This window comes from Myotis myotis, unplaced genomic scaffold (genome assembly GCF_014108235.1).
Source record: "Myotis myotis isolate mMyoMyo1 unplaced genomic scaffold, mMyoMyo1.p scaffold_m19_p_6, whole genome shotgun sequence".
NCBI classification, from domain to species: domain Eukaryota; kingdom Metazoa; phylum Chordata; class Mammalia; order Chiroptera; family Vespertilionidae; genus Myotis; species Myotis myotis.
This window is the reverse complement of record NW_023416368.1, coordinates 36162832-36189238: the sequence shown is the minus strand read 5'-3', so window position 1 is coordinate 36189238 and position 26407 is coordinate 36162832. Positions and strand designations below refer to the sequence as shown.

The following is a 26407-nucleotide window of genomic DNA, read 5'->3' as shown; positions in this document are numbered from 1 at the left end:
AACTAGAGGCCTGGTGGGGTCCCTCGGCCTGGCCACCGTCCAGGGCGATCCAGGCCATCATGCCCAGTCTAGATCTGGCCGGCCAGTCAGAGGGAGGGACCGAGGGAGGTTGGCTGTGGGAGTGCACTGACCACCAGGAGGCAGCTCTTGTCATAGCTACCTTCCGGTTGTCCAGTTGTAAGGGTCTCTTAGGCTTTCATATATATAGATTTTATGTCTTTAAAAATCGATTACAGCTTTTTTACTATAAAAAAGTACCCTTCTAAAAAAAAGTAACCAAAATGTTGAGACAAGAATCACTTAGTTGCGCTTCCTTAGTTCCTGACGTGTTTCCTGTTTGTCTTGTTGTAGGTTAGCTCCATTCAGAACCAAATGCAGTCCAAGGGAGGCTACGGGGGTGGCATGTCTGCCGGGGTGCAGATGCAGCTCGTGGACACGAAGGCAGGATAGCCCGCCCTTCCCGTGAGTACTCCAGGCTCAGATGTGGCCGACCCCAGCTGGCGACATAGCCTTCATTATGTTGGGGTTAAGAGATACATACAGTTGACCCTTGAACAACATGGGTTTGAACTGCACAGTTCCACTTGTACATGGATTTTTTTTTTTTCCAATAAATACTGTAAATGTATTTCTCTAGCTAACTTTATTGTAAGAATACACTATATAAGAATACATATACAAACTGTCAGCCAACTTATTGGTAAGGCTTCTGGTCAATTATAATTGTAGGCTATAATAGTAGGGTATTATTAGTATTTAAGTTTTGGGGGAAGTCAAAGTTATACACAGATTTTCAGCGGTGCTGGGGGATGAGTGGGGGCAGTGCCCCCATCCCTACGTTCAAGGGTCAGCTGTATTTTGTTTTCCCTCTTTTTTAAAAAATTGTGAATAAAAGGCAAAAATATTTTACTTGGCTAAATGTTAACACATTGCAGACGGATCACGAGAATTCTCTCTTCATATTACACAGTGTTTTACAAAGTATCATACTTTAATAAGATATTAGCTTGTAAAAACATGTAAAAATAACTTCAAATGCAATGGGTATTTAATTTTAAAATGTGCCTTTAACATTTATGTAAAACGTTGTTTTGTACTTGTTCAATAGAAACTTATCTGGCCACTGGGTAAAGCTAGCAATAAAACTACTGGTCCTCAGTGTGTTGAATGATGGTCATAGGCATTGCTGCCGTTTGGATATTAATTTTAGGTTCCTCTTTTCCTCGTGAAGAACTTTAAGTGCATTAAGACATCTGGTTGGGGAGGCTTGAAGATTCTGGTAGCAAGATGAAGCTCAGGGGTCCTTTAAACAAGAGTGAAGTTATTGTTTTGAGCATTGATACTGCCTAGAACCCATGTGTAGTGAAGTGATTTTATATTTAAAATTTATCAACTGTGCTGTTGTTAAATCTTTCATTATCAACTTTTTAAAAGGGTGCGTCCCAAAAGTGTAAAAATACTTTGGATGTTCCTTTTGGTTTTGTAGGTCATTGTGAATTTCTGTATTTTCTCCTTCTACTATTCTTTAATTTTTGTGTGTGATTGCTTTTCTTTTCAATTACAAAAGGAAGTGTGATGGTGTCTTGTCCATCCTGTTGTGACCCTCCAGTGAGATGTACTGTTCCGCCGAAGAAGCTACTGTCGGACGAATCCTGCATTTCCTTCAGCTGGCCGCATGCCTTCGACTCCTGGACAGAGTTTCTTAGATTGTGGCTTAAATTTTATTTTTTATCAACATGGATCTGACCTTGGCATGATCTTTTCTGTGAATGCTAGCACTGTTTTGCATTTTTTCCCATTTTAACATTTCTCTTTCCACCTGCCTTATGATTTTATTAGTAAGGACCTGCTATTATTTGTTAACTTGTCACCATTTATGTATATTTTGGAAGGTATGAGACCCACAAGCACAATGATCATTTTTAGTCACTTGAAACTTCAGCAGAATGGTATCTGCATGCTTGGTGAAGTTGCTGCGTGTAAGAGCCCCTGGGCTGGCGATACTGCTGCTATTACAGAGGTTAGCTGTGGTGCCAAGTCACACCCGTGTCACAGAATTGGTAACTTGTAGTTTATTAGAAATACGACTTTTTGGTCTATTTAGAGAGAATTATAGTATAAGGCAAGTTTGCATTTGTAAGGCCTTCATCCTGTTGTAAATGTTCACTATTTATTTGGGAGCGAGGACCTGGAGTGAGCAGAAGGCTGTGCACCGAGCGTTGTGGTGACGCCTCCACTGGGCTCTGAGCAGCAGCCGCTCGTTTCTCTGCACTCACTCTGTTGGTCCTTGTTTTAATTCATGTCTAATGTTATGGTGTCCAGTAGAGTGCGTTGAACCCCTGGCCTCTCCTAACTGCAGACCCCAGAGCCAGTGGCCTATCCACGGGCCACATGTCCGGGGCAGTGGAAGTTGCCACTGAAAACAACCTGTCTGGTGACTTTATGGAATTGGTGAGAAAACCTTTGCTTTGGTTGCAAAATATGTTTATTCTTCCACAAACTGTATTTCAGATGAATCTGTAAATGCTTCTCCTTCCCCACAAGGGCATAGCATTTAGCCAGTTGGTGGTTTGTGTCTTTGTTAAAATGTAAATCCTGTGTCTGGTTCAGCTCTAACTACAAGTGGTCAGATTAACATTTCACGCGGCAAATGGGGGTTCATTGAAAACTTAGCCCTAAGGAATTAGGTAATTGAAAGTGATCATCTTCTCTTCTGTCTCTTTTTATCCTCTTTTCTTCCCCTTAGTCCCAACTCCTTGTGAAAAGGTAACTGAATAAATATTAGGTTTGTTCGGCAAAACATGAAAGCATTTCTCCCCACTCTCTGGAATTCAGCTTTTGCACCACAGGGGGCGCCAGATACTCAGTCCTTGTGCTCCTGCGGCTTCCAGCCTTCACAGTGCCAGTCTCCAGCAGAGAGGATCTGTCAAGGAAAAACATTTATGCTTAGTAACAAAAATACGTATTTTGCAGTTTGTTTAATAACTTCTAAACTAGAATTCATCTGGTTTCACTAATTCATGGTGGATATTGTGTTCTGCAAAATGCCAGAGCCTCTGTGTCCTGCCAGCGACATGGCTGTGTGCCACTTTTGAAGACAGACTGGATTTTCCTGACATTGCCCCACTGGTGCCATTTAGTCTACTTCTACCTGGACTTTAGAAATTTTCAGTACAATTTTTATACTTGTCATAGAACACCTGGAACAATAGTACAGGGAGCCATGGTCCCTCTTCCCTTACTCATGATTTGCTTTGCTTTTCCAATTACTATTTTTTTCTGCTTCTCCAAGGACCAAAATACTCCATGTGCACTGGAACATGTCTGCATGGTGGGCCACAGGCTGCACTGTGCAGGCCATGGGCATCACAGTGGCCACACTGTGTGCAAGGGCACATGCTAAGGAAGGTGCCAGCGAATCAAGAAGAAAATTACCAGAAATTCTAAGCTAGGAACTTTGAACACATCTTGTAGGAAGGCTTGGAGATATTTGAGAGTGTGGAGGAAGCAGCGTCCCCACATTCATCGGTGGGGTGGTAAATTTTGGAGGTCATTTGGTCCCCATAGCAACGTATCTCATTTTGAAATTGAAGCTAATTAAATAGGATAGACTGTTAGGACTTTGTTGAAATACATGCTAATAACTGTTAAGCAAGGGAAAATGAATGAAGGTTTAACTAACGACATGGATTCTGTTATCAGTGACCTGCATTCTGTAAATCAGGTGCTTTCTCGTGATCTAGGCATGAAACGGTGCCAATAAGCATAGAGTGGAAATGTTAGCTCTGGTGGTTGGATTCAGCATTTCCAATGCAGCATTATCCCTGGGCCTTTAGAAATACTGAGCGTATACTAGCTTTCATTTTGTTATTAAATTATAGCAGTTTCATTATAGAGAACAAGTTTGCCTTGATTTTGTTTAAATGACTTCAGCTCAGCACCCAAAAGATAAAATTGACATATTTTTATAATATAAGCACACTTTTTCTTGTACATTGTGTTCATTCTTGAATAAAGTGAGTTCAGTGTTGGCTTGTAGATATTAAAAAGAAAGTATTGATTCAATAAATGTTTTCTTTCAATCCTGGCTTGGATTTTCCTTTCAGTGTAGTATTTTTCTTTCAAGGAATCATTTATCAGCATTCACTTAGAACAGCGATCGCCAACCAGTGGTCCATGAGGTCCGAAAGGTTGGTGACCGCTGACTTAGAGAGCTCCTTTGTAGCATTCTTATATTTTCAGTTAAAACTATCCTCATACAGAAATAATTTATCATTCTCTTTAACTTCACCTTATAATTTAACAAACACCTAATCAAAATGATCGTAAATGTTTGGAAATAGGACTTTTTAAAAAATATATTTTTATTGATTTCAGAGAGGAAGGGAGAGGGAGAGATAGAAACATCAATGATGAGAGAGAATCATCGATCGGCTGCCTCCTGCACACCCCCCACTGGGGATTGAGCCCGCAACCCAGGCATGTGCCCTTGACTGGAATCGAACCTGGGACCCTTCAGTCCGCAGGCCGGCGCTCTATCCACTGAGCCAAACCAGCCAGGGCTGGACTTAGGACTTTCTGTTGAAATATCTCTTTTCTCCAAATTTTCATTGCCGGGGAACATCACAAATGGCTTTTAACAAAGGAGTCAAGCCCTGGCTGGTTTGGCTCAGTGGATAGAGCGTTGGTCTGCAGACTAAAGGGTCCCAGGTTCAATTCCAGTCAAGGGCACATGCCCAAGTTGTGGGCTCGATCCCCAGTAGGGACCATTCAGGAGGGAGCTGATCAATGATGTTTCTCTCATCATTGATGTTTCTGTCAATTGAAAAAATAAATTTAAAAAAAGGAGTCAAATGCCTATTCAGTTTCCCATGCTGAAGCATTTTTGTCCTCACAGTTTATGCAGGATTTAAATAAGTTAAGAATTTTCTTTCTTAGCCATACTATCAGATACCATTTTGAGCAGTTTTGTCCCCAGGGAGCACTGGGCAGTGTCTGGAATGTTTTTGGTCGTCACAACCTGAAGGGATGCTGCTGCCTGGTGGGGGTAGAAACCAGGGAGGTTGCTCAATACCCATGGCGCACAGGACAACCCCACAACAAGGGTCTATCCAGCCCCAAATGCCATGGCAGCCACAGCCGAGAAACCCTGGGTCTAGAGCAAAGATCTGTATGCTCACCACATACATCCTGGTTAGTTGGTCAGATACTGAGACCAGCTCAGTAGGTCTGACTCTGTTATGAGAATTGCCACACAATATTCTAAAATAGAAAAACTGGTGAGAAAAATATTAGAAAAAAGTATTTCAAAAAGTGGCCAAAGACTCAAAGGAAATTGGGTTAAGATGATGTTCCTTTTAAAACAGAACACCGACAATCCAGTAAGTCACCCCAATTAAGAGGGAAAGGAAGTACTGAAGAAGCCCATGTCTGTACGTCAGCTCTGTGCTGGGCACTTTCCCAAGGACGCACATAAAACGTGGAAGGAAGGGCGCATCAGAGAAGCACAGAAAGTAGGACCAATCTATAAAAAGTGTCAGAGACATCATCTGGAATTGGCTAAAATTCGTGAAAATGCAAAAACCTACAAAATTTACATAGACAGATTCTAGCCTCTCGTTAGGACAGGCTTTCAGCAGACTGCAAAGAAAATGGTTGATATTTTACCTCCAGTTTATTGCCTCCATCCAGAATGGTTCAGCAAGAGAACTTAGACTATTAAGTGCCTCAGGTTAATCTTATTCTATTTTAGCACCTTAACTTTTAGTTTTTATAGTGTTCCCAAACTGTGCAGTTTGTTTTTTAAGTGCTTTCTACCAGACACATGGGACCTCTGGGCTCCTTTTGATCTCTACCTATATCCTCTTAATCTCTTCATCTTAAAAGTTTTCTATCTGGCCCGCCTGTGATGCCTAGAAGGAAAAGAACAGGTGCACTAGAAAAAAGTTACTTCCTGAGTAAGAAGATCCAGATATTTGGCCTGGGACCTCACAGCAGGCGCTGAGGGTGGGACCTGGGAACTGAAAGGCAGGATAATTTCCCTCATTGGATGCCGGGTCATTCTCAGCATCTAGAAGGGTTCAAGAATCTGGAGGAGGGGCTGCGAGTAGATTAATAAACTAAGACATGAAATACAAATTTGGAAGGCATTTTTGGGGGGAGCCAGGGAGGCTTAGCTTTAGTAACTAAGTTCTCTGAGTCTCTGGACCCCTAGCTTTTAACACATTTTGCCCTATAGCAAAGCAGATATACATATCAAAGGTAAAGTCTGGTAAACAATAAGATTATCAGGTTGGGGGAACTGCCTCAGCTGTCTGGCAGCAGGCAGTAATATATGTAGATTTTCAGGTTTGGGGAAATGCTTTCAGCTATTCCAGCAGCAGGTAGTATGATTCAGCCCAGCTGAAGCCTCAAGTTCCATCAACCTTTTGATGAACTTATTGCATTTATTATGACAAGCTGGAATTAGCTCCAGCAATCGGAAGGTAAGGGCAGGACAGTCAAGAGAACGTCTGATTCTAACCCCCCATTTTCCCTTGTAAATCTGAGCTCCTGAGTCCACCAGAGCTTTTGCAGTTCACGGATCTCATGTGTTCAGTGGCCTTGGACAGGTGAATGCACGGACAGCTGGCCGTGGGGCCCCGAAGGGATTCCCAGGCACTGGGTTTTATTTATATATTTAATATATTTTATTGATTTTTTTTTACAGAGAGGAAGGGAGAGGGATAGAGAGTCAGAAACATCGCTGAGAGAAAAACAGATCAGCTGCCTCCTGTACACCTCCTACTGGGAATGTGCCCACATCCAAGGTACCTGCCCTTGACCAGAATCGAACCTGGGACCCTTCAGTCCACAGGCCGACACTCTATCAACTGAGCCACACCAGTCAGGGCATCACAGGGTTTTATTTTTGCTCCTTGAAGGGACTAGCAAATGAGGTACTCCTTTAAAATCTTAAGAGCTTCAACCTTCAATGTTCTTTGTTTTATCCATCTAAACACATTCAGCCTCTGTACATCTGTGCCTTTCAAATGTTTGGAGGAGTCCTTCACCTCAGCCCCTCGTTCTGTACCCCGAGCTCCCCAGGGCCTAACGATGCGCGTGGAGCGCTTTACCTGCTGGTGCGGCCCCTTGGGCAGTGTCGCTCTATCCACTGAGCCAAACCAGCCAGGGCCAAAATAACATTTTAAACAATATTTGGTGACATCAGCAAGACAGCTAACTAGGCCCTTGTTTTCCCCACAGAAACACCTAATAAACAACAATATGTGGACCGATAAAGCTCTGTCAGAAATCTAGAAACCAGTTAAGAAGCTGCAAGAACCAAGCCATGCGTAAACATAAAAAGCCACCCTGAGGTGGCTGGTGGGCTGAGGTGGCTGGTGGAGTGGTTTGCCTGGCCCGCTCAGGGATGGGGATGCTGGGAACACGCTGGTGCAGCCGCATGGTCGAGTTGCAGGTCGATGACGGGTAAGAGAGTACACAGGCAGAGGCATACAACAGACGCAAGGCTTCTGAGCACAAGCAGAAATGAGACGCTTACATATAAATAAAGGCATTTAGAAGCAGCTGAGTTTATGGGAACTGGGTGGAAGCGCACATGCAGTCCCAGGGGCCATGCGCACCTAGAAAGGGCTGAGAGGGCCATGAGCCTTTAAGCCAGCCACTCAGTAAAGACGGAGAGGGAATTTGTTTCAAATACCTAAATCTCAACAAAAAACTCTCAAATATGCTCAGCGAGCTAAATGAAAAACGGACAGACTAAACAACATCAACAAAAAAGATTTTCAAAAAATGAGAGTATCAACAGGGATAGAAATTATAAAACAAGATACTGGAAGCCCCAGCCAGAGCAGTTAGTCAAGAAAAAGAAGGAAAAGGCATCCAAAATGAAAAAAGTAAAATTATCTCTGTTCACAGACGACATAGCTGATAATGTGAAAGCCTTAAAAGACTTAACTCACCCACACACAGAGCTAACAAATGAATTCAGCAAAGCTGCAAGGTACCAAATTAACACACAAAAATCAGGTGTTTCTATCCACTAACAACAATTTGAAAAAAAAATTAAAAATTTCATTTACAACTGCATCTAAATACAATACTTATGAATAAATTTAAGGAGGCCAAAGACTGGTCCAACTGAAAACTACAAAATATTAGTGAAAGAAATTAAAGATACAAATAAATGGAAAGACATCGTATATTCATTCACATCCCAAGACCTAATATTAAGGTGTCGGGACCATCCAAGGTGATCCACAGGTTTAATCCAATCTCTATCCAAATCCCAATGGCATTTTTTCCCAGTCATATCAAGGGACCCTGAAGAGCCAAAATAATCTTGAAAGACAAAGTTGGAGGTACCATACCTGATTTCAAAACTTATTATAAATCTACAGTAATTAAAACAGTGCGATACTGGCATAAAGACAGGCGTAGAGACCAATGGAACAGAATGGAGAACCCAGACATAAACTCTGTGGTGAAATGATGTTCAACAAGGATGCCAAGGCCACTCAATGGGGTAAGGCCAGTCTTTTCATCAAACGGCGCTGGGAACATTAGACATCCATATGAAAAGTATAAAGATAGGTCGTGACACAGCCACTTGGCCTGGAGGTCAAACCCTCCCTGGTATTAGCTACAACAATCAAGGCTTAACTACAAGACTGCGCACAAAGACCACTAGGGGGTGCACCAAGAAAGCATAACAAAATGCAGAGACAAAGAAACAGGACAAAACTGTCAATGGAGGATATAGAGTTCAGAACCACACTTTTAAGGTCTCTCAAGAACTGTTTAGAAGCCACCGATAAACTTAATGAGATCTACAAGAAAACTAATGAGACCCTCGATGTTATGCTGGGGAACCAACTAGAAATTAAGCATACACCGACTGAAATAAAGAATACTATACAGACTCCCAACAGCAGACCAGAGGAGCGCAAGAATCAAGTCAATGATTTGAAATGCGAGGAAGCAAAAAACACCCAACCGGAGGGGCGGAATGAAAAAAGAATCCAAAAATGCGAGGATAGTGTAAGGAGCCTCTGGGACAACTTCAAGCGTACCAACATCAGAATTATAGGGGTACCAGAAGATGAGAGAGAGCAAGATATTGAAAACCTATTTGAAGAAATAATGACAGAAAACTTCCCCCACCTGGTGAAAGAAATAGACTTACAGGTCCAAGAAGCGCGGAGAACCCCAAACAAAAGGAATCCAAAGAGGACCACACCAAGACACATCATAATTAAAATGCCAAGAGCAAAAGACAAAGAGAGAATCTTAAAAGCAGCAAGAGAAAGAAACTCAGTGACCTACAAGGGAATACCCATACGACTGTCAGCTGATTTCTCAACAGAAACTTTGCAGGCCAGAAGGGAGTGGCAAGAAATATTCAAAGTGATGAATACCAAGAACCTACAACCAAGATTACTTTATCCAGCAAAGCTATCATTCAGAATTGAAGGTCAGATAAAGAGCTTCACAGATAAGGAAAAGCTAAAGGAGTTCATCACCACCAAACCAGTATTATATGAAATGCTGAAAGGTATCCTTTAAGAAGAGGAAGAAGAAGAAAAAGGTAAAGATACAAATTATGAACAACAAACATGCATCTATCAACAAGTGAATCTAAGAATCAAGTGAATAAATAATCTGATGAACAGAATGAACTGGTGATTATAATAGAATCAGGGACATAGAAAGGGAATGGACTGACTATTCTTGGGGGGGGGAAGGGTGTGGGAGATGCGGGAAGAGACTGGACAAAAATTGTGCACCTATGGATGAGGACAGTGGGTGGGGAGTGAAGGTGGAGGGTGGGGCAGGAACTGGGAGGAGGGGAGTTATGGGGGAAAAAAAGAGGAACAAATGTAATAATCTGAACAATAAAGATTTAATTAAAAAAAAAATAAAGATAGGTCGTGTCTTAGCCTGTGTAGGCTGCTATAACAAAATAGCACAGACTGGGTAGCTTACAAATAGCAACTTACTTCTCAGTTCTGGAGGCTGGGAAGTCCAAGGACAAGGTGCCAGCATGGTTGCTCCTGGCAAGAGCCTCTTCCTGCCCATAAGCCGTGCCCTCGCATGGAGGAGGCACGGTGTCCCTGAAGCTCTTATTGGAGCAGCAGTTCCCCGCATGAGGGCTCTGTCCTCACAGCCTGAGCACTTCCCAAAGGCCCCCCTACTAAAGCCATCACTTAGGGCTGACTTTCACATACCAGTTTGGGGAGGGGACACAAACACCCAGACCATAGCAGACCTTTATCTCACAACCTATACAAACATGAACATGAACCAGATGTAAACATAAGACCTAAGAGTATAAAACTCTTAGAAGAAAACACTGGGGAAAAGGTTCATGCCAATGGATTTGGCAATGACTTTTTAGATGTGTCATCAAAAGCACTAGCAACAAAAAGTAGAAATAGAGAATGGACTACATCAGAATGAAAAACTGCATCAAAGAACAACAGCCTATACAGGCAACCTGGAGAACAGGAGAATATATTTGTAAATTATATAGCTGGTAAGGGGTTATATCTAGTATAAAGAGTTCCTACAGCCCAGCCAGTGTGGCTCAGCGGATTGAGGGTCATCCCATGCACCAGGAGGTGGCTGGGCAATTCCCATTTAGGGCACATGCCAGGTTGTGGGCTCCATTCCCAGTAGGGGACATGCAGGAGGCAGCTGATTGATATTTCTCCCTCATCGATGTTTCTATCCCTCCCTCCCTTCTCAGAAATCAATAACATTTTTTTTTTAATGAGAGAAAAAAAGAAAAGAATTCTACAACCCAACAACCAAAAAAACACACAACCCAAACAGTTAAAAAATGGGCAAAGGACTGGAATAGACATTTCAACAAAGAAGACATACATATGGCCAATAAGTACATGAAAATATGCTCAACACCACTAACCATGAGGGAAATGCAAACCAAAACCATAATGAAATATCTCCTCACATCCATTAAGAGGGCTACTATCAGAAAACCCAGACAAACAGAAAAACGAAGTGTTGGTGAGGACACGGAGAAATTGGAACTCTGCACTATTGGTGGGAATTTTAAAATGGTGTAACAATATGGAGGTTCCTCAAAAATTAAAAATGGAGGGGGGGATGGGAAGAGATTAACCAAAGAACTCATATACATATATGCATGACCAATAGACACAGACAATACTGTGATGAAGGCCTGGGGTGGGGCAGGGGTTGGGAAGAGGGGAAGAAGGGCGGTGGGGAGTTGGGGGACATCTGTAATACTGTCAATAATAACATAAAAAATTTTAAAGCAAACAAAAATTAAAACTAGTACTACCATATGACCCAGCAATCCCACTTCTGGGTATATCTCCAAAAGAGCTGAGAGCAGAGTCTCAGAAATACTCATAGACCCATGTTTACAGCAGCATTATTCACTGTTATAAGGTTACTCTAGAAACCTCCAAGGGACTTAATGAGACTTTCAAGGATCTTAGTGAGAAAGTCAAAGGCATGAAAAAGGACCAATCATAAAGTAAGCACACACTGACTGAGACAAAGAACAATTTACAGGGTTCAACAGTAGAGTAGAGGATTCTGAGAATCAAATTAATGATGTGGAATATGAGGAAGCAAAAACACCCAATCAGAAGAGCAAAAAGAATCCAAAAATATGAAAAAAGTGTAAGGAGCCCCTGGGACAACTTCAAGTGTGCCAACATTGGCATTATGGGTGCCAGAAGGAGGAGAGCAAGATATTGAAAACCTATTTGAAGTGCTCGCCTGGGCAGCACATATACTAAAATTGGAACATACAGAGATTAGCATGACCCCTGCGCAAGGATGACATGCAAATTCGTGAAGTGTTCCATATTTTGGGGAAAAAAGAAAGAAAACCTATTTGAAGAAATGATGACAGAAAACTTCCCCTACCTGGTGAAAGAAATAGACTTAAAAGTCCAGGAAGCACAGAGAGTCCCAAGCAAGAGGAACCCAAAGAGGCCCACACCAAGACACATAATTAAAATGCCAAGGGTTAAAGACAAAGAGAGAATCTTAAGAGAAAAGCAGTTAGTTACCTACAAGGGAACATCCATATGACTCCCAGCTGATTTCTCAACAGAAACTATGCAGGCCAAAAGGGAGTGGCAAGAAATACTCAAAGTGATGAATAGCAAGGACCTACAACCAAGATTACTCTACCCAGCAAAGCTATCATTTAGAATTGAAGGTCAGATAAAGAGCTTCACAGACAAGAAAAAGCTAAAGGAGTTCATCACCACCAAACCAGGATTATATGAAATGTTGAAGGGTATTATTGAAGAAGAAGAAGAAGAAATAAAAAAGTATGAACAATAAAATGGCAACAAATACATATCAACAATTGAATCTAAAAATAAAAATATATGAACAAGAAATCTAATGAACACAATAAACTGGTGAATAACACAGAATCAGAGGCATGGAAGCATGGAAGAGACATGACCAATCTCAGGGAAGGAGTGGTGGGGGCAGGAAGATATTAACCAGGGACCTTACCTATGGACACAGACAGTAGGTGGTGAAGGTCTGGGATGGGGCAGGAACTGGGTGGAGGGGGACAATGGGGGGAAAGAAGGTACATCTGTAATACTCTCAACAATAAAGATTTTTTAAAAAGTTGGCAAAACAAAGAAAACATCAATGGAAAAAATATCCTCAGGTGAGGATTAAAAACAAAAGGAGTGGGGGAGCTGTTATAAGGGGAGGAAAGGCGGGAAGCCTGTAGGGCAGGATGCAGATCTGGGGTGAAGAGCACAGTTGGTCAGCTGCCGGCCAGAGCTGATCTCAAAGGAGACAAGCTTTGCAGACGAGAAGACAGGCAGAGCGGAGAGCAGGATGCTAAGCCCCTCTGCCCGCCTTGGCTCGCCATCACCTGGATGGAGGGCGCTCCCGGCTCTGAAGCCTCAAGCCGCTCATGGCCAAGACCCAACACTGCATTCCCAGCCTGGAGACCTGGGAGGGGGCTCTACTCTAAACCAACAGCATAGGATGAGAACCAATGCAAAATGTGGTTTTAATTGGGAAATAAAAAACATTGAAAAGAAAATAAACAGTAACCCAGAATGCCTGGGACAGGCAGTCCTGAGGTCAGGCCGCGGCCGGCTGGCATGGGGGGGGGGCGGGGGGGGGGCAGGAGCCATGTTCTGCTCCACACGTGAGTCATTCAGGGTCCCGACCACCTGCCTCCAGCCCGGGCCCAGGGCCTGTGCCTGCAGGCACCTCGGGGCTAGAAGGAGCTCAGTGGCCCATCTCACCTATCACTCTGCCTCTCAAAGGAAACCATGAGCTCACATAGGACTTGGTGATGATAGAAAAATAACTATTTCTAAGCTTGTTATCACCTTAGCAAGGTGAAGCCCAGGATTATAATGAAACGAAGGGCTGGACAAGCTGGAGTTGAACCCGAGGCCAAGTGACGCTGGGAAGCTGTGCCTGTGCAGCCTCAGTGCTGACTAGCAATGTGATCGCTTGTGCCCGCCCGGGACCTCGTGGAGGAGACAGGAGGCCTGGAGGCTGGGTTTCAGGGGGTGTGTGCCACGGCCCTACATGGGCTTCTGGACTCGGAGCTGGGACCGCCCAGTGCTGCCTGCCGGCTCCCCTCTCCCTCGCCGGGGCAGCTCACCACAGATAGTTCGTTTCTTCATCGTTCTCGGAGTGGTTTTTGGCATCAGAAAAATTCTGGTAAAAATACACAAACATAAAACTTATCATCTTATCCATTTTTTTAATTAAAATTTTTTAATTTAGCTTTCCTACTTCAGTTTATTGAGTAGCTGTTGTTTATTTTTAAAAATATGTTTTTATTGATTTCAGAGAGGAAGGGAGAGGGAGAGATAGAAACATTCATGTTGAGAGAGAATCACTGATTGGCTGCCTCCTGCACGTCTCCCACTGAGGATTGAACCCACGACCCGGGCAAGTGCCCTGACAGGGAATCGGACCGTGGCCTCCTGGTTCATGGGTCAACACTCAACCAGTGAGCACACCGGCCGGCCATCTTAGCCATTTTTTTTAAAATATATTTTATTGATTTTTTACAGAGAGGAAGGGAGAGAGACAGAGAGTCAGAAACATCGATGAGAGAGAAACATCGATCAGCTGCCTCCAGCACATCTCCTACTGGGGATGTGCCTGCAACCCAGGTACATGCCCTTGACCGGAATCGAACCTGGGACCCCTCAGTCCGCAGGCCGACACTCTACCCACTGAGCCAAACCGGTTTCAGCAATCTGAGCCATTTTTAAATGTACATTTACATTGTTGTGCAACCCATCCCCACAACCTTTTCATCTTGCACAACTGAAAGCTAATACTCATTAAACAACTCCCCTCCCCCCGGCCCCCGCAATTACTATTCGGTCCTGTGTCTGTGAAGAGGACTCTTCTAGAGACCTCACATAAGCGACAGCATAGCGTTTGTCTTACTGCTACTGGCTCACTTCACTTGGCATGTCTGTTCTCAAGGTTCGTCCATGTTGCAGCATGTCCGAGTTTCCCTCCTGGTTAAGGCTGAGGAGTCCTCCACTCCGTTAGACACTTTATTTACCAGGCATCTGCGGGCGGACGGCGGAGCTGCTCCCACCTCTCGGCCGCTGTGCACAAACCGGTCTGGGCCGCTGCTCTCGGTTCTCTTGGGGGTTGCGCAGCAGGACTGCTGGGTCCTGGGGAGAGGTGCTGCTTTTCTGAGGAACCTCCACATGGTTTTCCGCGGCAGGTCCCACCAGGTGTACAGGATTCCAATTTCTCTGCCCCCTGGCCAGCACTTTGCTGATAGCAGCCATCTTGGTGGGTGAGAGGTGACACCTCGCTGTGGTTTCGATGGGCATTTCCCTCATGATGGGTGGTGTGGGGCCTCTTTTCCTGTGCTTATTGGCCATTTGCATGTCTTCTTTGGAGACATGTTTATTCAAGTCCTTTGGCTATTTTAAAACTGTGGTATTGTTGTTGTGGACGAGAGAGCTCTTATTTTATAATATACATAAATATGTTTGAAATATGTATGTATAATACTCTATCATGCACATGCATTTCAAGGCTGGAAAGATAAACTATACCCTCTGCTCTCCTAATTAGAGTAGAATGGACTGGGTGGCCTCCTTGGTGACAACACTGCCATTATACACACACTTGGAAACTGAAAGTGCAGAGGATGTGCTTGTCCAACAAGACATGCCCCGGCCCGGTGATGCCTGCGGGGACCGGGACGCACCGCCTGTCTCTGCCTGAACTGCTTTGTGGTGGTTCTTGCCTTTTAGAGTCTTCGGGTTCCTCCCCGCTCAGCGTGTCTCGATCGCACTGTGACTGCTGCGAGGATGCTTCCTCCCAGATCCCACTTCGCATGTTAAATGTTAACTTCCCGCGGTAAACTCAGCAAACAAGAACCTCAGAGTCGCCTCAACCAGTTAAGAGTGTCACTTGGGTGCATTTTCTATGTGGAATCAATTTTGGCTTTTGGAGCATCTCGGGTATATTTCAAATAGTTGAGGTTGTCAGATAAATGACTACTAGATAACGGAGGTTTTGGCAGCCAAGACTATACGGGCAAAGAAATGAAATTCTAGAAAATGAGAGGATATGGAAGAATTAAGGCAGAAAACGACAGAGGTGACGAGGGGAAAGAGGGAGGGAGAGTGAGGAAGAAGAAAAAGCGCATCACCGCGAGGCCATGATGACACAGGCACAGGGACCGAGCGCTGTCAGGCGGCCGGGCACTGGCCCAAGATGACACGGGCGCCAATCACTTCATCCTCCGCAGCAACGAACAGAAGGTAGGGGACTGTTGTTACCCTGTTCTGAGGAGGAGAGAACTAAGGCCCAGGAAATATACACAACTTCCTTCAGGCCGTACAGTTAATAGCCGATATTAGTTACCTATCGCTGTAAATGAACACAAACTCAAGTTTAAAATAGCACAGCCTCGGCGGGGAGGAGTTGGGGCTCGTCTCCCCTGGGGCTTACCCACGGAGGAAGCTCGCTCAGTGTGGGCAGGTTCATTTCCGCGCAGGACTGAGAACCGACGGCGCCCGCTTCTCGCTGACAGGGGGCTGGATGTCTGCACCTGCACGTTCACTGCAGCATTATTCACAACCGCCGAGGCTGGCAACGACCTCCGTGTCTGTCCACAGACGGCTGGGTAAGGAGCCTGTGGCGCACACGCAGAGGCCGTGACTCAGCCTGGAAGAAAGAAGGAAACGCCGCCGCTCGACAACGTGGATGAACCTGGAGGACGTTCTGCTCGGCGAAGTCAGCCAGTCACCACGAGACGAACACTGCGCCATGTCACTGTCTGTGGGACCCGCTGGTTCCAGGGGTGGGGGTGGGGCTGTAAATGGGGAGGGGCTGGTGGAAAGGTACAAAGACTGGTGATGTGGGAGGAATAAGTTCTAGAGTGGTATTGTACGCCATGGGGCCGGCAGTTAAACTTGCTAAGAGAGTTGATACTACGTGTTCTCACCACACACAAATTGCAACTCTGTGCGGTAATGACTATGTTAATTAGCTTACTTGTGCTAATCATTTCACCTTGGACACGTATAGCAAGTCGTGTTGTGCAGCAGTTCCCTGCCATATACTGATGTTTTGTTCCCACCACCCCAGTTTCCTATGTTGAAATCCTAACCCTAATCCTAAAGGTAATGGTTCTTATACAGATACTGCCTGCTTTTCATTGCTGTTCAGTGTTGGGCCATTTGTATTTCCTGAGCATGGCCCTTAGGAGCCCTGGGAAAGACCGACCTGCCCCAAATAGGTCCAGATGTACAGACACTGTGTTAGGAAATAGCTCCATCCATACTGACCATTCATTAATGTCCAAATATTATCCAAACGGAATCTATAATTCTGTATCTTCTGGCTGGAAGTGCTTTGGTTTCCTGACCTCTGTGAAGGAGTCTCCTAAAATATTTCACTGTGGGCTGCGGAATTATCTGGAAAAATGTCTAAGAAATGACCTTGCTGCCCTAGCTGGTTTGGCTCAGTGGATAGAGCGTCGGCCTACGGACTGAAGGGTCAGGGGTTCGATTCCAGTCAAGGGCACATGCCCGGGTTGCAGGCTCGATCCCTGGTGGGGGTGGGCAGAAGGCAGCCGATCAATGATTCTCTCTCATCATTGGTGTTTCTATCCCTCTCCCTTCCTCTCTGAAATCAATAAAAATATTTTTAAAAAAATGACCTTGCTCACACCTTCTTAAAGAGTTACACTGTAGCATGGCGCCACCTAGTGGCCCCAGTGTAATATCACCACAACCTTTTTTAGTCTAAATTCTTGTTTCTTCTGATGGAAAAAGTGTGGGGAGCCGGCATTCTCATGCCAGCTCAGCCTGGTTCAGTGACCCTGAGATGGAGCGATGAAAGGCTTAGAAAAGACAGACAAGAGAATGAAAGCTGGGTCTCGGTGGGACGCTGCCCCTCTGATAGACAGCTCCAGCGCCCACAAGCCGTATCTTTATTTTATAGTAGATACCACGAGGCAAAGTAAGGGCGTGATCAAGATGTTTACAACATTCTCATGGGTTTCAACCTCACTCAACGACATGCACCTGAACTATATCACTCAGGCATGTGGGCCCACGTTTACGGACCATAGGTTCACACTAACAACTACAGCTGTTGGCTATAATTGTGCTGGGAAGGCTCTGCCCTCCAAGCTGGGAGTTGCACGTGGCAACGAAAGGACTGTGCCCTCTCATCAGTCCAAGGCTTGAACCTGTCCAGAACACTGTAGCCGCGCCCCCTAAAAAAGTGCTCTGCCCATGATCATCTGCCAGCGACCTCAAGTCCACCGGGTCCACGCCCAACCTTTTAGCCACAAGGCAGGGCCCCATCACCTTTAGCTCATCTTTTCAATCTGTTGCTAAGAACCTTGTTGCCTGAAAGCAGTTTACTAATGGGAATCTGTATGAAGCAAAAGAAAAGCAATGATTCTGAAACTTTCAAATTAGGCCATTCTAATTTAATCTGTCTATTTTGGTGCCACTTAATACATTATCTTTCAATTTTTATGTAGTGCCTCTGTGACGTTGAACATCCTCCCTTGTACTCCAAAGGAAATGGATCACTTGCACATTTTTAATACAAAAGTCTTGTTAACGTAAGAAAACATTCAAACCTGTGAAGAATTTTTGTGAGTTTGAGCCAAACTGTCGACAATTGCCAGGAAGCAGTATCTCAACCTATTGGGATAATGCTCCGCAGAGGGGCGGGCTTGCACCTATTTTTATAAATTACCATCAAAGGTGGAGACCTAAGTGGGTTACATGAAATCTATTGACAGATTAGGGAGGAGGGAGAAAGTAAAGGGGGGGGGAGGAATATCTGGGATTGGATAAAAAGTAAAAAGAAAGACACATGCTTCTTGAGAGTTGCTGGGAGGTTCTAGCGGGGAGCGCAGCTACTCCTTACCGTTGACGGAAGACTGGTCCTCTCCTCTGGGGGGAAGGGCGTCCTCTTCCACCCAGCGCAGCTTCGGGAGGGACTCACATGCATCGGTGGGGAGGAGGGGGACACCGGCCTAGCCAGCCAGATCAGCCGAATCAACTCCGATCAGTTTCCTGGGGCAGACGTCGCAGCCAGACAGCCCTCCATCCAACACATGCGTCTCTTACATAGGGGGGTACAGGACAGCTAACAGGCAAAGATTAACATGGGAACAATAACAATGAGGACTTTTGTGGTCTGTGCCCTGGCACCATTTGTTGTGCCTGAGGGGTCGGGCAAAGGGAAGTCGCCCTGACAGTCCACAGGTGAGCTATCTTAGATGAAAAAGACAACAGGCTCAGTAAAAACTGAAGTTGATCTTTGTCAGAGAAGATACAGGGACATGACTGCCCACTATAAACTGCTTTTCAATTAAAGGCTCTAATTTCAGACCATCCTTTGTGGTTACTTTAGGTTCCTTGAGTGTGCCAGGCTGCCACGCAGGCCTTCCCTGAGTTAGTCAGGTTAGCACGTGGCCCCTTTGCGTCCAGTTTGCAGACCGGCAGAGCTGAAATGGGGAACCACGGTTCTGAATGCTGATTCTCTATGAATACCTGTCCTGTCTCCTCGAAAATACTGTGAATTCCAAACAATTCCTGGCAAAGAAAATTTTTGTTTTAAGAGATCTGTACAGAGCACAGGGACAGAAGACGAAGCTATTAGATGTGTGAAAGCTATGAACTGAATTTTTTATTTGGGAATGAGGTAAGAGGACTGGCATTTAGTGCAAAAAAAAGGACATTGAGCGGATCAGAGCACTGGGGAGGGTGGCGGGGGCTGGGGTGCCAGCGCAACCCAGGACAAGACACCAATACCCACAGAAAAGGTGGTAACTCTGGGTCTTCCTTACTCAGTTGGAGAACCAGGTAACAACACCCGACGTCATCGCTTTCAGAACTGGTGCCCACGGGGAGGGGAGCCATAGGACCCCATTCAAGAAGTTCGGACGCGAAAGCAGAACTGCGCCAGGTTCTGGGATCTGATCCATAAAAGAAACTGCTTCCTAAAGGAACGAGCCATAGGCGTGCTGTGGGTGCCCACTCAGTCAGTATCCACTCTTTCCTGCTTCTCTGAAAAGAATCCCACTTTTAAAGAAAATCAATACTTGAATGTCTCCATTGGTATCTACGCTTTTCTCTGTCTCCAGGTGGGTTTCAAGCCTCCTGCCACTCTGCGGGTTCCTTTTGCAGATAGCACCCTGCCGCTGGCGTCCCGCTTAGGGGCGAGGAAAGGGCATGTGGAGGCCAGAGCTTCTCCCAAGCTTCTTCCCTCCTCTCCAGTCAAGCCGCAGCTCAGAATCCAGAACTCTTGCCCGGGGACAAGGCCTGGCTCCAATCCCATCAATAGCCGCATTAAAATACTGACCTTCAAATCTGTCATCTGTGGACAGGCCACTGACTCTTGGGACCAAGGAGTCCCCACCCTGGCCCCCACCCTTTCAGGTTCCCAGTTTCCTCCTCCCTCAAACTCCTAAGTCTAGGGCCTCGCCTTCCCCTCCTCCCTCAGACCCAGAAGTCTAGGCCCCTCGGTACCCCTCCTACAGGTCCTCAATCCCCTCCTCTCTTGGGCGCCCAGCCTCCTCAGGACCAAGGGGCCAGGACTCTCAAGTCTCCATCCCTCCCTAGGACCCAGGTCATGCAGCAAACAGCCCGGGTTCGTGCAGCCAGAAACCCCCCTGACTTCTCTCCCGCAGTTACTCGCTCTCAACTACCTCCAGCGTTGTTTTTCCCAGAGGCGGGTCTGACACAGGAGCCCGCCACCGGAGTCCAGCTGTGATAAGCTACTCATGGCGTCAGTCACTGTTAACCAGCCAATAGACACCCGCCTCCTACTAGCCTGGGCCACTCAGGGCGCGTACCTCAGTAGGCGGGCCCCACGGCCTAAGTCGGAGAGACATAGGCTCTCAAAGACGCCAGTCCCACCCGCCTGCCAATAGGGGGAGCGCCTGGGGGCGTGGGCATCCTGGTGGTGAGGACTCGGGCTCTCTGGGTCCAGCGGGTAGGCCCTTTCGGGCGCGGCCGCGTGGGGGTTCTGGGCTTAGTAGTACCTCCGGCGGGAAGCGGTGGGCTTGGCGAGGCTTGGAGCGGAGCGGGGAGTTTAGGTGGCCACCGCCCATTTTGCTTTGTTGGAGGAACTGAGTCGGAATGCAGAGTCTCAGATATTCATCCGTCCGTTCCATTCCTCACACCCCACATCTGATTCTTGTCTGTGTCTAGCTGCCCTGCCCCCGGTCCCTTCAGTCCTTCCTACCCATTGGGCACATCCTTGCGCTGCATTGTGCCCGCTGGGGCTCATGCCCTCCCGGTGATTTCCCTGTTGTCCTCGTTATAGGTTTCATGACTAACGGCCTTCAGTCTCCAGTAAACGCCTCTCCCAGCTCAGATGACCGCCCACACCTGGCCCTACGTGCACCTGGTCCGACCAGAAGGTCCCGCTCTCCCTACCCTACCCTACTCAGCTGATGCCATTTTGGTCTCGGCCCTTCTGCTAGCAGATGTAATAAAGTCATAATTCTTTACCCCTTTTGGCCTCGTGCATTTCTCCTTCCGGACCCTACCACCACCTTCACGAATTCCCTCACTCGCTGACTTCCTCATGACCCCTCACACCCATCCATTCCTCACACCTTTCCTGAGGCCTCCTGTGTGCAGCCGCATGCTGGGTGATGGGGACCAAGATGAGTCAGGCCTGGGGCAGAGGGGAGGACGGACCCGCACACTGATGGGCAGGGCTGTGAGAGGCCAGGGTTTCCAGAGGAGGGGCCATTGGAGGAGCAGGTGGTGCCACTCAAGGGGCAGGAGACCTGGGCGGCCTGGCTATGGTCCGAGGCTCACAGGTGCTGCAGGCGCCGTGGTGCCGGGTGGAGGGAGGACCAGGCGGATGCGCTCCACACACAGTGCGGGAGGCTGCCGCATCTCAAGAATCATTTGGGGTCATCTACTGCTCATTCCCCAAAGTCCATTTCCCAGGATTCCTTGCAGCTAACAGGCACGCTACACGGTTCTGACCAGTGAAATGTAAGCAGAAATATGCAAGCGGGGCTGCAGGAAAACCTGTTTTGCTAAGAGACTCACTTGTGCCTTTCCCCTTCAGCCCTTCCTTAAGGAAACACTGGTGATGCCCAAGGCGCAAAGGTCAGGTCCCGGAGACACTGTGGAGTCATTCTATCAGTCGGCCTGAGGCTTTCTCAGAAAAAAGCAAGCCCAACGGGGTTTAAGCCATTGTTACTGGGTTTGTAATCAAACATACTAAATACTGTTTTAAAAACTAGATATCTTCGTGCTTTACAGATACTATGAATATAGTTGGACCATTCAAATTTCTCTGAAGACTTAAAAAATAAGGCCTTCACACCAGTGTGGGTCCTATACTGGCCCTCTGAGTGCTAATTATTTTATCTGCTGCCGTAACATTTGCAATAAAGTGCAGAGAAGGCTAATGTAGATTATTGATTTCACCAATGTATTAGTAGATATGATAATAATAAATGGTACTTTTACATTCTCTTAACCAAAAATATAACAAATATTTACACTCAGTAAAAATACAAAAAGCATACAGAGGCACCGTCTTTCTAAAAGACATAAGTTTAAGAGGTATCAAAATAGGAGACAAACATTGCTTGGTACAGGAAACTTGACAATCACTGAATTGTGCAGTATAATTGCTATTAGACTATTATGACTGTGCAGTTTTGTTTTTGTCTCTTGCTGAAGTTCATGTTTCATTTTTGAAAGATCAAGTACAACTGCATTCTGTGTATAAAAAATAAAAAAGCCTTTAAAAAGCACAACGAAAGCTAAATATGAACTGGGGTCCAAGTTTAAATCTGAAAATGTCCCGTGACACTTCTCTGAAGACTTCTTCTCCATTTGTTCTAGCTTTTAAGGTAATTCTAAAATGACACATACTTGAGTATCTAATTTTTTAGAAATTTAAAATATATCAGAATAACAATCCTTGTTTTAAATACACAAGGAAACGTCCTCCCGTTCTTCTGCTGGGAAGAAAACACTTTATAAAAATTAGGTTCGTTTGGGTTTACCCCCCTGGATCACTGCCACCGTCCAGCCTGGAGGCCCTCCGGGAGGCTACGCAGGTGTGACAACATGACTTATCACCCTTATGAAAAACCGCTTAAGGCTTTTTCTCCCTAAAATCATTCTGAAAGTAATCATTTGGAGGGAGCAAAAATCCATTAATTACAATCAACTTTTACGGAAGTAAGTATTGGATTTACTAATTCTGCAAATCTTTCTTCACGAAGAGCCTATGCTGAAACTAATTTGGCAAAAGTCTGCACCGTGGATTTACTGCTTTAGTTAGTAGTCCTGGCAAATTCAGAATTGTGGTGGGATGAAGGCATGAGTCTCTTTATTATAATAAAGTTATAAATTTATAAAATAAAAACAAAAGCAAATGGGGATTTAGAATTGAATCAAATACAGGTTAAGGCTTCTCTTGTTCTTGTCATATGACGAGAAGGCAGGAATGTACCCTAAAATAAAATGTAAAAATCAAAACTCCATGATTTTTTAAGGGATACATTCATATCACACTACAAAGCATTTGGCTTTAGTTCCTGATCAATGTGATCAGCTGATCCAAATACAGTTGAAGCTTCGATGAAACAAAGGCAGCTACAAGGTGCAAGAACAAAACCACAAGCCTCCAACTCTCTGTGCAAGATGTTACTGACACCACTAAGGACAAAGGTGTGTAAAGCTCCCACTGGATTGCAAGACCCGCTAAATAAACAGACAATGTGCAAAGGGCACATTTTCCCAGGGTAATGAATGTAAAATGTGAGAATATCCAAACCTGATGAAAAGATGGTTATAGCAAAAATATATTTCACTTTGGACATGAAAACAATGAAGCAAATCAGTGAAGGAAATATCTGATCAGAGAATGTCTGTTTACAGGTCAACTCACAACAGTGTGACTTTCAAACCAGGATTTTGGTCTGGGCTACTTTCCATTTCAATGGACCCAGAAAGCTATGGAGCCAATTAGCCTCATTCTAACATACCTTCATTTCTAAGGCTTATGTTTCAGATTAACATTATTTTGCCCAGGGGAATTTTTCAGACATGCTGTCTTTCCTAAAATGAAGAAACATTGCTTTGCAGCGGTTCTCAACCTGTGGGTCGCGAACAATGAAAATACATCCTGCATATCAGATATTTACATTACGATTCATAACAGTAGCAAAATTACAGTTATGAAGTAGCAGTGAAAATAATTTTATGGTTGGGGGTCACCACAACATGAGGAACTGTATTAAAGGGTCGCGGCATTAGGAAGGTTGAGAACCACTGGCTTAGATGGAAAAGATGGACTACTGCTATTTACACTTGGAACTGACATGATTTTAAACTGCAGGGGACAGGCAGAACGCAGGGACAGAGACAGGGACGCACGGCTGGGAACAACGGGCACACACTGAAAGGAAGTCACAAACACTAAACTCTCTACATGTGCGTGTGGACCAGCACACAGAGGTAAACCCATTTGGCTCCAAGCGGATCTGGGTAGTGCACGTCAATGGCTTTGGCTTTTTTTTTTTTTTGGTAGCCACAGAAGTTTATTAAGCTCTCATTTGCCTTTACACTAAAAAACAAATTTAAAAATTTAAATGTAAGATAGAGAACACATTATATTTTATTTGTAAAAATGTGGAAAGGCTAGCTTGTCCACTAAACAATCATTGAAACTTAAATACCTAGGAGTGCCATGCCCAGCGGGCTATTAAAAAATATATTTCCTTTCTGTCTTAGGCTAGAATGGGAACAGAGAGATCATTCATTTCCATAATTCTAATGCCTGTTTCCTTCACAGAAATTTCTACCAATTACAGTGGGGTCTTGACTTATGAGTGTCCCGACTAACGAGTTTTTTGAGATACCAGCTGTCTCTCGGCTGATTTTTTGCATTGAGTTGACAGAGTAATTTGAGTTAACGAGCTCGGTCTTGGAACGAATTAAACTCATAAGTCAAGGCCCCACTGTATATACCTTCATGAGCTAATGAGCTTTACTGCAGGCAGCTGGGAGATCAGCGGGTCCCAAGCTGTGCCATGGGGAGGGTGCGGCAAAGCACTGCCCAGAGCTAAGTTCATCCTCAGGGTCCCACCACCAGGATGACACAGCCTTTAAAAAACAACTCCATATTCGAGTTGAGAAACTTTTAGTTTTGGGTTTCTATGGAGTAGAATGCTCTAGAACCCATTCTCTATTTACTGGATTTATACTTTTAATTAGATGCAGCATGACTTTAAGTTCAAAAAGACTTGGTATACATTATTTCACATAAACATTTCATTCGTTGGAAATTAGGATTGCCTCTCCCTTCCCCAAAGGACTGGTAAGAAACCCTGTGGCAGTTCATTCGGTCTTCCAAATGGAGACCAGCACATGAGTATTTTTCTTCCTATGCCTCAACTGCAACCGGCATCCAATTCCACTCAGGCTGCACCCTGACGTGCATTGGTGCTAGATCCTCAAAGTTCTGTACAGATCAAGCATATCACCCTATAAAGGCGACTTCTGTTTGGTCAGACCAGAGACAGTTTTATGGTCTCAAACAAACATCAGCAAATGAGAGCTTCTAAATACAAAACCCACAAAAACTTCAAATAATAAGTTACTTTTCAAACACACAAGACTATCCTCCATATTGGCAGACATTTTGAATTTGTCCGTTAGCCCAAGCTATGGCTTGAAAACGACTATTTCAACACGTTAAGCACCATGCCAGTCACCGGTGACTGACACTATACTTTCCGTCTGGACTGGTCGTCACTGGTGCTGCCAGCGTATCGGTGAAATCGGACATCGCGGGCTAAACGGAAAACAAGACAAAACAGGCTTGGCGCTTAACGTGTTAAAAATAACTTGTTAAAGGAAAACCTATAGTGATATAATATACACGAGGAGGACTCCGAGTCTGGATTTGTTCTAGTAACTTGGTCCCAAGGCAGGTCGGGTGTGCAAAGTGAAGACGTATCCAGGCACGACCTCCATCGCTGCGGAGACGGCGCATCTGCAGGGATGAATGAGAGGAGGCAGGCGCAGGCTCATCGCGGCTCAGAGGATGGGGAATGGAACCTCTGGTTGCGGCAGCGGCAGCGTGCTATCTGCTGGCCGGTGGAACCATGAGGTGGCTCTGCCCACTACTTCCTCCAGGACTTTTCAGGCGTCAAATGGGCCTCCAAAGGCTAGACTGCTGACACTTGTTCATTTTCTGAAAATGATAAAAATACAATTAAGTGATAGATTAGCATATTCATGAATAACCTAGATATGTTATAAAATTAGTCAATTTCAACAAAGAAATCCTCTCAATGATCCTATCAAGGTCCAGATTTTCTTGTAATGACATTTATGAGTTCTGATCACACTGAAAGCTGACAGTAAACTGGAATTTCATAACTTCTTTTTAATTACGTTATTACTCTATTGTTTAAGAGGATAAAATTTCATTTATTTTTAACGAAGCAAATCACAGCTGCCAAGTCAATGAAGGATTTTGCTCATAAAAGGAGCTACACCAATAGCATGATTTCAGATAATTTTGCATTTTGACACTTCCAGTTTCAAGTTTCCATGCATTCATGTAAACCATGACTCCAATAATGTCAAGTCCCTCCCCTCAAAATTAGACTGAACTGCCTTCAATCACATATAAGAATACTACATTTAAGTTGGAAGAAGGGGACTGGGCACACAATCAAGCGGTTTGACCTCTTTCATTTAAAAAACACACCATCACCCTAGCCGGTGTGGCTCAGTGGATAAAGCGTCGGCCTGCGGACTGAAAGGTCCCAGGTTGGAGCCCCAGTGGGGGATGTGCAGGAGGCAGCGCATCAATGATTCTCTCTCATCACTGATGTTTC

General features: G+C 45.0%; 2 protein-coding genes, 1 long non-coding RNA gene and 1 other non-coding gene across 23 annotated transcripts in view; 3 read left to right on the top strand and 1 right to left on the bottom strand.

Moving 5' to 3' along the window:
• The window catches only part of CDC42SE2 (CDC42 small effector 2), an 89501-nt gene extending 85414 nt beyond the window's left edge, over positions 1-4087 (top strand). For all 4 annotated transcript variants that reach the window (XM_036312217.1, XM_036312216.1, XM_036312215.1 and 1 more), the window contains 2 exons: positions 352-462; positions 1568-4087. In XM_036312217.1, the coding sequence (XP_036168110.1) occupies positions 352-450 (99 nt within the window). In that variant the 3' untranslated portion in view covers positions 451-462; positions 1568-4087. The remainder of the gene's footprint in view (positions 1-351; positions 463-1567) is intronic.
• Positions 4088-11767: 7680 nt separating this feature from the next.
• On the top strand, positions 11768-11870 carry LOC118659397. Its single transcript, XR_004968531.1, has one exon. It is a non-coding gene; the product is annotated as a U6 spliceosomal RNA (small nuclear RNA).
• Positions 11871-18322: 6452 nt separating this feature from the next.
• On the top strand, positions 18323-21031 carry LOC118659305. Its single transcript, XR_004968492.1, has 2 exons — positions 18323-19215; positions 19365-21031. It is a non-coding gene; the product is annotated as an uncharacterized LOC118659305 (long non-coding RNA).
• Positions 21032-23346: 2315 nt separating this feature from the next.
• RAPGEF6 (Rap guanine nucleotide exchange factor 6) overlaps positions 23347-26407 on the bottom strand; it is a 194333-nt gene continuing 191272 nt past the window's right edge. For 14 of the 17 annotated variants that reach the window (XM_036312320.1, XM_036312322.1, XM_036312315.1 and 11 more), the window contains one exon: positions 23347-25755. In XM_036312320.1, coding sequence (XP_036168213.1) covers positions 25730-25755 — 26 coding nt within the window. In that variant the 3' untranslated portion in view covers positions 23347-25729. The remainder of the gene's footprint in view (positions 25756-26407) is intronic. The other 3 variants (XM_036312323.1, XM_036312331.1, XM_036312324.1) reach the window with 1 other exon arrangement.